We start from the raw sequence: 11,491 nt of genomic DNA on the forward strand, positions 1-11,491 counted from the left end.
CTCACAAACCCCATTTCGTGTTCTGTCCAATTTTTGAAGCATTCGCACGTGAAGTGCTTGGAGCACATCCGTGACCACTCTGTTATCCCTCCTTCCTCGAAATGGAAAAAAATCGAGCCATCTGAACCGTAACGAGGGAATTTTAGGGAAAGGGAAAAGTGTTCTGTGAGTCCCACAACCAGAAAGGCACCTCCTCGCCATCTCTCCTTTCACGCGCTGTCAATGCTAGCAAACACACAGGCAGCCTGTCTACTGTCGGTTGGAGGGGCGTGGTTACGGATTAAGCAGACGCCCAATTCCTCAAGCCTACGTCATCAGTGAAGGTCCTCCAATGCAGAGGGGAGGGGCATTTTCAGATTTTGATTAAAGATTATGAAGCCAAAAAATTTTTTATGTGGATTGACTCGCATGGATGAATTGTTCAGCACAAAACGATCAATTTAGGCGAACAAAGTAAATATAGTCAATTTTGATTTCATGTGGACTTTAAGTACCTCAGACCAAGACAAACATCACTCAAGATGGAGACAGGAACAAACAATTGGAATCTGCATTAAACCAGATCCCAGACCTAGGTGTTTCAATGGGAACAGAAGATAATTTACATGGAAGACCCTGGGAAAGGGCACTACCATTACACTAAGCAAATTATCTTTTTGTCTACTTTTTGTAAGATTAAGACCATTGTACCAGTCACCCTGAGACGATTCAAATGACACCAAACATGACTGCAAATATCACTTGCATTAATGTAGACCATTATATTCTACTATTGACCTTTCTGGGTGAGCTGAGTGAAGGGAAGGATGAATGAGGGGATGAGGAGAAACCAGTGCATTATGTGAGAGAGGCGTTCCATGCACTCTATGGGGTTTCTCGAAGATGCCCGTGTATGTATGTATTGTCCGTTTCTCAAGATCAAGGAACTGTTGCATGTGAGAGGGGCGTTTCCCTCACTTTCTCTCAGTGAGATGTGGGAACAGATGTCTGTACTGTGTGTCTTATGTGTATCTCAGGAGATCAAAGGTTCTGTAATTCTTACAACAATGATCATCAATAAGTGTACGTATATTTATTCTCATGGTAGCCTGTGTGTGCTCTTTCATTGTAATAGTGCAGTATTTTACAGTAAATGTTAGGATTTTATTGTTTCAGTATGTTTATTATAAATAATCTTCCATCACCCCATAATATGACAGCATGTTTCTTTTATTTATCACACCAGACGAATGTTGGGAAACTTGAAAATGTTAGGGATGCACAAAATGAAACACTGGACTGAAGGCTGAATACCAAACACAGTTTAATATTTTTTCACCATTGCATAAATTAAATAGCCAAAATAACCAAACTGCTTTTCAAATCAAATAAAAAAATCAATTACAAAACAACAAATATTTACTAGGGCTGTCAGAAAATAGCGCGTTAACGGCGTTAATTAGTTGTTTGTCATTAATTACGTCACATTTTTTAACGCATTCACACATTTCCACTGGTTCACCTAAAACTCTTACACTATCTGTAGTTAAATGGCATGGTTTGATATAGTGCTCAGGTAAACTTGATTAAGTAAATGTTAAACTTTTGAAATTCAGAAAAAAAGAACCACATATTGATGAGTCAATACATGAAAATTATGTATCTGTGTCCTGTTATTTATCTTTTGGTATGCATTTCAGAAAAAAAATGGTTAGGATTCAGGTGTAGTTGCAAATAGTGATTAATCCTGATTAATCCACTGAAAATTCTGATTAATTTGATTAAAAATTTTAATCATTTGACAGCCCTAATATTTACTTAACACTTTCTAGCAGACATTTATACCAACAAAGCACAATTTGACTTAAAATGTATAAGTTATTAAAATATTTGTGAGATTAATAAGGGAATTAAGATCAATATAACTCAAAAGGAATTGAATTACAGTGAATAAGAACCAAATTAGTATGCAAATTATTCAGAATGAATATTTAACACTTTATCAACTATTCGTCCACCGATAAATTGACTTGATTAGAGGCAGGCCTTTATTTCTAATTCCATCTGTTTGATAAGTAATTGTTTTAAATAACCCATTTTAAATTAAAAGCGATAGCGTTCTAGTGGACAGAGATCATAACATTAACACAGAATCAGTTCAGAATCAATCACCAAAAGAATCAGTTCGGTTCAGACGCTCTGTGTGTCGGTCTGCTTCACGCTGAATCACACATGCGCAGTATCATCAGCTCCTCGGTTCACGAATCGGACGCGTCTGACAGAAACGGTTCTTGGTTCAGTGTACTGGTGATCTGAAAACCGATGCAACCAGTTCTTGACTCAAGAACGAGAAACGCCCCGACAGTAAGTTCATTATCTGGCTCTGCTGCACAAAATTTCCAAGAACCAACCAATCAGCTTCATCCTTTCCAGTACCAACGTTGAAAGCTCAGCCAAGATGAGGGAACAGCTGATCATAGCTGTATATGGATAGCCATTTTTAAATAAATTTAGTAACCGAGCTACTGCAAGCGATTTTTAGTTCTGCAAATCCATTTATCCTTTGCTGAAATTTACGCATCTTCATGGAGAGAGCGGGTCATGGTTGCTTAGCAACGGCAGATGCCTCAGGAGCGCAAGAGTCTGAAGGCTTTTGGAAAAAAATTAGAAAGCGGCGCGCCTAGCGTTTTCCACGCGTTTTTAGACGCGATATGTGAACGGCCCCTTAAAGAGCACCAAAACTGCATTTATTGTTTGAATTTTGTTATGAATTTTGAATAATTTTAAAGCTGATACTTTGTAAATTAAAAAGTAACAAAGCACAAATCTTTTTGCGATTACTGGACGGCAAGTGCACTTCAAATAATGAAGTTCATGCATTAACAGAACACAGCATGGACGAAGATCTTGTTAAGAAGAAGCCTTATGATTATAAACGAGAACTGTTAACGATATTGCCAGTATCCACACAGATGACAGCTTTACCTGTTGTAGTTTGTTCAAGTTATGAACGAAATAGACGCTGTTTTTCTGCAATTTCTCTTCAAGCCTCCATCATTTCTCTCTCTCGCGCGTTTATCGAGAAGGGTATTCCTGCACAACCGGAGGCTGCAGTTACAGGACCGCAGTTCTGGGACCGCAGTTTTAGGACCCTAGGTTTTTTGTGACAGCGCCACCTAACGTGCTGGATCAATACTAATTAAAGATGGACGACGTGGACAGCAATCAGACGGTGAGTACCGATATTTAATTAATTTTTATTTTATAACGTTTAAACGGTGCGAAGTTTACATAGTGAGAACTGCTAATTATGAATTAATTCCCACCAAATTAAGAATTTGTGAGCTAGTTTTATTAATTACTACGACGTTAATTCGTGGCCATGATTTCATAAATCCTTGTTGAGTTTTAATGACGAAGTATTATAAGTGAATCTAGCCTGCACATTAATTAAACTTATCAGATGACAAGAGCATGGTTGATGTAAGGTTCGTTAGATTTACCTGCAGCTTAATGTATTAGTGTGAATACTGGCTTAATAGTCGTTGTTTTACCATATTTGTGTATAAAATATCTTTCATAACTAAACTGCACTGACTGACTAGTTGCAGTATGTGTTAGCCTGTTGTTTTGGTATTGTTTTGCAATGATAAATGAGGCATTTGGCAATTTTAATAGTTTGTTAGAATTTGGCCTAATCTGCAGGTCTACTCCACATACAGTTATACATTGCTATCATGTGTTAGTTTCTGTCATGTTCTGCATGGCCAATATGAAGTGATTTTATGGATTCGATTAGGCTCATTGTAGGACAGATGATTAAAAAAGGCACTAGGGATATTTTCATGATCTCAAAATATTCTAACAAGTACACTCTCACTTTTCCAAGATGCATATAACAATCCAAAAAGGAAAATCCCTGCCCGAATTAAAGCGATGCACCACATGCTGCAAGGACTTTCATTGCCCGTTCTGTAGTTCAGCTTTGTTCCAGCCATCAAAGTTGATCAAGATCAGAACCCATTTAGAGAGCCATTTCAATCGTGCAGTTATCCATGAAGGTAAAGTTGTCAAACATTCCCTCAGGAAATGCAGTTGGAGTTAAAATGTGCATTAAAAGTAAAATGTATTTTATGATCAGTTCCATTTGGGCAGTGAATCAAAGCTCTCTTATTTGTTTTTGAAAACCAAACACCTAATTCAAATTTTGGGTATACATAATTTACAAATTGAAATATATGATCTATTCTATGTTCTTGTTACACCATTATAGGCTATACCATTCACAGATGTGGGTTACATTGCCGACCACAGTTGCATTACCACTGTATCCACTGCCAGTCGATGCTGTTACGTAAATCTGATTTCATTAAACACTTGTCTTCGTGCAAGGAGAAGCACCCTGACATAACCAGCACAATCCCAGCTCCGACATTGACAAACATCCCATCTCCAAAAAAGATCAAGTTGGCAGTTCCAACAACAGCATCCAACACCATCCCAGATCCAACTACAAAAACCACCACCATGCTAGATCCAGCAATTACAACCACCACCACTCTGCCATCAACTCCAAGTGAACAGATGCAAAGGGTCTGTGTGAAGACAAAACTAAAGAAAAAGTGTCCCATATGCCACCATCTCATGCACAAGACAAAATTAAAGAGGCACATAGAAAGGAAGCACACAAGAAAACGAAAGGACATCACAGCAACCTCCCACCTTCAGAATGAATGAGAATGGAATTTATACCGTCCACAAATCATTTCATGGTACCAGTATACCTCTGCATGTTCAAAATAAGATATGGGGGGAAAATCAACATGTTTTCTGTGAATCCACTGAGTGCCAGGTGAACATGGAGTTGGCATGGAGGAGTGGATTGAAAGCATATCAGTGCATACACCTTCAATCAATATCATACTGTTCATCCTATGCTTCTTTTCCTGTACTGAGTGAAGATACACTTACTGAAATGGTGAAGAGCAAGTGGTTTGGTGAGGATAAAAAGAAGGTTTGCCTTGATCTGCAAAACCTTGCCAACAGCAACCATGTACCTTTGTCTGTTTACTGCAAAATTGGAATGCCTCAGTCAGTGAAATACATCTCCATTTATGAGCCTACAGTGTCATATTACAGTCGATTGGGAAGGGTCATTGTGTCATATGACACAAAAAAAAATTCATGGCACTGTCCTTGTCATCGGACAAAGAGATCATGCATACATAAATATATAGGAAAATGGCACTTATTTCAGACACACCGTGAACTTTTCAGAAAAGTGCGGAGCACTGAGGAAGTGGAAGTCCTAACATCAGCAGGTGATGAAAACAGAGATGATGAGGCTGATCTGGGTGACATAACGTATCCACCAAAAGATGACCAATTGAAAGTCATGGTCCAGTATATTCTGAAGAACAAAACGTTACCTGTTATACTTCCTGAACATTTTCGGCTTCCATCAGTGGAAAAGGAATACCCAAGGCATCTAATTCCAGAGGAGATGATGTGCCAGCACTGCCCTGGCAATGTACCCCTGAGTGACCCAGTCCTTATTACACAAAAGGCCAAAATCCTCACCAGCTCACGTATTGTTCAAGGTAATTCCATTATGTATATTCATTATTATTATTAAAATGTAAATCTGCTGTGGGAGTTGTGGGATATTTTTAAAAAATCATTGAATGTTTTGGAAACTGTGATTTTTGTTGAATCTTTGGATTTCCAGATGTTTCTACCTGCTGTAAGTCTTGTCATCAGTGTGGAGCCTTCTTTCGCTACCAAGAGTGGAAAGATGGCATACACAATTTTAATGATCGGATACTCCTTGACCTCCCTTTATGCATAACTATTAGGAATATGCTACAGGTATTTTTTTTATCTTAATTGAAGTATAGTCTGTAATTTTGTCCTTTTGTGGGGGGAAATGTACAGTTAAAATGTATGGTATAATTTGTTTTTTCATTATTATGTTTCTTTCTTAGGTCCATACTGCTGTCTGCAGAGTGGTGGAGTATTTGGAAAGGACTACCGGTGTGCACTTTCCCTCAGCTGATACGATTATGCAAGGATATCTTCACTTTGAAGCTCTTACAGAACATGACTACGAGTATTCCTGTGTGAACTGTGGGGACCATCCACCAGTTGTCATCATGGACCTCCATAAGAAGGGGGCCTTCCATTTGTCAGGTAAACATGCTTTCATTGAAAAGTGTTATCTTCTAGTATTAATTTTCGCCCAAATACACCCAGAGTTTCAAACAGCTTTTAATTTCTATACACATTTGACTTCTGTGTAATGTTTTTACATTATTTCTTTAGTAAGTGACCTTTCACCACCCCCAGAAGACTTCAACGGAGAGGTTGATATGCATTCTTTTTGGGAGGCACTTTCATTGGAGAGGATTGGTCAAGGATTTGTAACAAGTAATTCAAGCAAGCAAACAATTTCTAAATATGTTAGCCTTTTTTTTTTAATGACTGGTAAATTGTGTGGCAAACAAACATGGACATAGATGCATAACATGTTTACATTTATCACTATGTAGATATTAAGCTATTTTAACAATTATTTGTTGTTTGATGTGATATTTTCAAAGGTCAACAAAAAAATACTTTTACAGTCCCACCAAGTTACAACTTTTGGGCACCATGGATAGGTCCAAAAACATGTAGATCAAACCATGTCCTTAATACGGAATATCAAAAAGTCCGTCCTCCAAAACCGACCGAGGTCTCTGAAATGACAGTAACAGAGGACCGCCTAAGAGAGGAACTATACAAGCAGAAGGTAAAAACACAATTCATTATATTTTCTATTTTTAGTTGGCATTATTTTCAAAAACATGTGTCTCCTCATATATTTAATTTGTTATATTTTATAGGTTCAGGTGGTTAGGAAATTATGTAAGGAGTGTGGGTTAGATTCGTCTGGATCACGAGCTGACCTCCTTCTGAGATTGTCAAATGAAATGAAGTCCAGGCAGACATACGACAAGGTTTTTCAAAAGATCTGGGCTGCTTCAGGTAGGCTACATTTTACATAGTTTACTTTGTGTGCTACCATTATTTTGAAGGGTTTGTCCCTGGGTGTAATAACTTCCAAAGGTGCTTCTCTTTAATTATCTGACTTTTATTTTCAGTGTACTCTGTACGGATGAAGCCCTTTTTAGTTGGTTAAACTACTTTTTTTCCCCCCATCTCAGGTGGTTGGGCTGTAATTATGTGCCCATGTGGCATTGTGTACAGCATAAAGTGTAACATTCGAGCAGAAAGCCCACGTGACTTTGCAGACATGTTGCTTTCTTGGAAGCACATGCCAAATGTTATCATATATGACTTTGCACGTGGGTTAGCAACCCACATGAACCTTAGAGAACCAGGAAGTTTGCCTCTCAAACCTTTTGAAGGACGGTTAAACCCCCCAACTCCAGACAACATAGCCAAAGCCAAAGATGGGAAACTGAAGGTCTCACTACCTTGGCTGAATTGTAAAAAAAATATTCCAGACCCTGAAGGCCATCGAGTTACTGGTTCAGCAGAGCATTATGCTCTGTATGATCGGTTCCACGAGGACAATACGAAAGATCCCCGTGATGTTCTGCGGAAGCTTCGCACAGTCCCACAACTGGCTGGAAAAGTAAACAGTCAAGTTGCAGAACAGCTATTTTCCAGAATGAAGAAAAATAATTACTTTTTAAACATGGCTTTACCTTCAACACATCTGTTCCTTATGAGGAATATTATACACCATCATAACACGTACAGAAATGAACAACGTCTAGGCAACATAAAAAAGGCTTTTGGAAATGATGTCACAATGAACAGGCACAGCCAGGCAGTGTTAGGTAATTCTTTATTTTTCTTTTTAAGCTATTCTGTTTTAAATGCAGCACATTTATTGTTCAATTTTGAAATAATTATTTAATTTTTAGTTAATCCGGTATCCCCAGAGAAGGTCTCCACTGTTTCAATCGGCATTGATGTACCAACTGGTAAGTAATGAGGGACTCATTCTGCTCTTCCCTTGTCAAATTCTTAATTATGTTTTCTGCATGACAAAAGGCTTATGGAATATCAGTGCTAAGAACTTCTTTCATTTGATGGGTTAGCTGTTTTGAACATGGACTGACCTGTATGATTAGGAACACTTATAGTAATTTTCTGCTGTAGTTTCAGCAGAGACAGTGCCCAAGAACGCATCCCTTGACACTCCCAAGGCAGCTCCCAAGACTGCGCCCAAGCCATCACAAGCCAGCACACTTTGGCCTCTCAAACCTGTCTAAGAATTGAATCCTATCCAGGACAAACTGGTGAGCTAATTAATGTGATTTGTTTTCTGTGCCTCACACTATTATCTGATTGATAGTTATGAGTGTAAAATATATTTGATCTATGATCTGTACAGGCCACACCCCACAGTGTGCATGTCACCCACTGTTTAATTGCACACTGTAACCATGATATAGTGAAAGTTTATTATCTACAAGTCTTTCTGGTTTAAATATTAAAGTCATTGTAAACCATCCGAATGCAAGAATATTAGCTCCTGTAATAATAATTGTTATTTCCAGCTCAGCTATGTTCTGGACACAAGACGGCCTGGAGCAGAAATTATTATAAAAGAAGGGTCCACATGTCTCACCCGTGAAGAGATTCGGAGCCTAGGGTTACAAAGAAACATGGATTCCCAGGTGCATAGTGGGAAGTTTGTAAAAAATAGGAGGGGATTAGTTATTTTTGTATTTTTTTATTGATTTTTTTTTTTAATGATATTTGCTTTGGCTGTTTTCTTGTAGATTGGGAATGCCTGCTTCAAATTGATTCATGAAGCAGCTCAGCAACATGTATGTGAGATTAAAGCATAAATTAACATTTACTGTATGTTACTGTATTCTTTGATATAATTGTCTACTTTCAAAGTAGTTACACGCTTTCAGTATTATTATTTTTTTTTACGATAGGGAAAAGACATATATATAGAGGACATGTACGTAATTCCTACATGGAAGTGTACACCAAAAAATATGGCTGTTAACTTTCCAGTGAATATGCATAAAATAAAATATCTATGTGATTACAGAAATGTGGATCTGCATTATGACAAGACATTTAATTAATATTAGGAGGATGTTGACATGAAAGACTTGTTGGTGTTTCCAGCGTGGACCAACTCAAATGGGCCAGAACACTTCATTCTCTGTGTAAGGGATTGGTACTGTTCCACCATTCTAGATAGTACATGTAGTGGTAATTGTTAAATCATGAAAGTTCACACTGTCAGTTCCAGCTCTACTTTTTGTCCTAATGACTTTTAAAATGTTGTGTAACTTTTACCAAATATCATATTATAGATCATGAAGCCACTCATGAGAGAGATTGTCTTTTTAGACTCACTGTACACAATGCATGAGTCTGGATTTGGTGATGATGAGTACAGAACCATTTTTAGGTTCACAAATGAGGCATACTGTTTGACATGTTCATATAACAATTTATATTTTCGGCTATGTTCTTATAGCCTGTACTAATATATTTCAGGCTACGTTCTTATAGCCTGTACTGATAATATTTTGGCTACATTATCATCATTATAATTTTTTTTTTTTTTTGTAGGAATCTTGCACAAACAATAGATCCTGGGAGCTGGACTGAAAAGACTGGGCATGATATTGCGGTGATTAATAAATGGACATTTAGCTACTCCAAACAAATATAATTATATCCCATATTCATATCATGTAGATGTGATCATTTAAAAGAGTGGCAGTGGCTTTCAGCTATTTGACTTGTGTGTTACCTGTTTTGCTGCTTTTAGGGATTGCCACTCCAAAACTTTGGGAATGACTGCGGGATTTTCATTCTCATGGTAAGGTCTAAATTTTTTGTCAAGTATATACAAGTTTCTGTCAACATTGTGAATAAAACGTCTTCCATCTTTTCTATTGCAGTACACCCTCTGCATTGTGACAGGTGTGGGGTTTGACTTCCAGGAGGTTAGTTGATTTAAAAAAAAAATGTACAAGAAAATCTCACTTTTACATGTTGTCTGTGTGTACACTCTTCGTCATGAAGAAAATAGATACATCATTTACTAAAGATTCTCCTCATCACTGTCACGCATCTTTCAGATGGACATGCCTTTAATTCGAAAGTGGTGGTGTCTTCTTCTGATGGAGCGCTTCAAAATAGAAGGGTATGACACCACTAAACAATATATGTATATTAATTTCTGTACAAACAGACTGGAACTACCTATGCTTTAAACAGTTTTAAACCACACCTTTCAGTAAATTAGACATTTGTGTGTGTCACTTGTGCACCAAATGCCTTAGTTTTTGCCTGTGCAATACTTTAGATGAATCTTCTTAATGTCTGAAAGGCATGGTCAGCGGTTTGCCTTCTGGACTGATGAGGCCAGAAGCTTGGTCCAAGGAGCTCTTCAGCCTGTCTCCCGAGTGCCAAGACTGAGTGCTGTCTCTGAGAAGGTCCCAGTCCACATTGAGTCTGTGGATCACCGCACCACAGAAGAAAAGAGACTGGTGGACTTTATAGGAGAGTTACAGGGATCTGAGGAGCATTTGGTGGTACTATTGTATCTTTTGACTATTCTGCAAATTATTGTATCTTTATCTTAAAAGTATACATTTCTTATAAATAACTGTTTTTGTACCATGGTTTGTCCATAAGGGTGTACTCAACGGGAAGCCCTCTAAGTGGTTACATAAGGTAACCTCTTCCCGGGTGCCTGTCTACCTCGACAGTGAGGAACAGCAGGACATCCTGTTTTCATATCTGAGAGGAGTGCTGGGTAGGACACCAACACAACTGAGCTTCACAGATGAAGTGCAGTTCATCTGTGGTGTTCTTTTTCCGGAGGTATGCCAGTCCATGTAATGATTTTGTTTGTGTCCTTAGACTTACAAAGCTACTGTATAAACTACATACTGGTGCTACTCGTGTATGGCCCATGTTTAATAGCTTGCTGTTCAGTAGTGCTATAACAGTACATTTATATTAATGTTTTTCATAGGCCATCATATATGCCCTGGCTGCCCTCCAGAATTTGTCCTTGCAGGAGGCTGAGCAGGTCTTCATTTCTGGTCCAGATTATCATTTCAGGTCAGAGTACAATATGAATAATTGTTGCACAATACCCAGTGCACCATTTTGCTACTGATATTTCTATTATCACAAAAATGATTGTTCTCTGATAACTATTTCAGTGAAGTGGAAGAATTTAATAGAAAGATTGACAAACAATTGAGGAAAGAAGGGAGATCATTCAGTTGGTGGGTATTGTTCTTATGTACTTGCACATTTGAAGTCTGTAATTAGATGTCAGTAACATGAATATTCTGTTTGACTCTCTCTCTAAAACTCCCAACAGTGCATAAGTGTTTAATCATATATATATATATATATATATATATATATATATATATATATATATATATATATATCTATATATTCATTCTCCAGTTGAATATGTTAAACAAATGTTTCTTATTTA

The 11,491-nt window shown here is 37.7% G+C and overlaps 1 protein-coding gene across 1 annotated transcript; it reads left to right on the plus strand.

The window, feature by feature from the left end:
* Window positions 1-4,034: 4,034 nt before the first annotated feature.
* LOC113043684 (uncharacterized) lies at window positions 4,035-10,917 on the plus strand. The gene is made up of 19 exons (XM_026203197.1): window positions 4,035-4,040; window positions 4,372-4,572; window positions 5,237-5,579; window positions 5,708-5,847; window positions 5,964-6,168; window positions 6,301-6,405; window positions 6,579-6,769; window positions 6,864-7,005; window positions 7,185-7,826; window positions 7,914-7,973; window positions 8,266-8,291; window positions 8,553-8,672; window positions 8,778-8,825; window positions 8,943-9,023; window positions 9,105-9,182; window positions 9,797-9,847; window positions 9,930-9,974; window positions 10,371-10,565; window positions 10,897-10,917. Exons 1-19 carry the CDS (start codon window positions 4,035-4,037, stop codon window positions 10,915-10,917), a joined length of 2,700 nt encoding a protein of 899 aa, XP_026058982.1.
* Window positions 10,918-11,491: the final 574 nt, after the last annotated feature.

This window comes from Carassius auratus, chromosome 25 (assembly GCF_003368295.1).
Source record: "Carassius auratus strain Wakin chromosome 25, ASM336829v1, whole genome shotgun sequence".
Taxonomy (NCBI): Eukaryota; Metazoa; Chordata; class Actinopteri; order Cypriniformes; family Cyprinidae; genus Carassius; species Carassius auratus.

Coding starts and splice junctions, on each gene's coding strand:
- LOC113043684 (XM_026203197.1), top strand. Junction 6,169..6,300: donor GGGGGCCTTCCATTTGTCAG/GTAAACATGCTT, acceptor TTATTTCTTTAG/TAAGTGACCTTTCACCACCC. Junction 7,827..7,913: donor GCACAGCCAGGCAGTGTTAG/GTAATTCTTTAT, acceptor TTTAATTTTTAG/TTAATCCGGTATCCCCAGAG.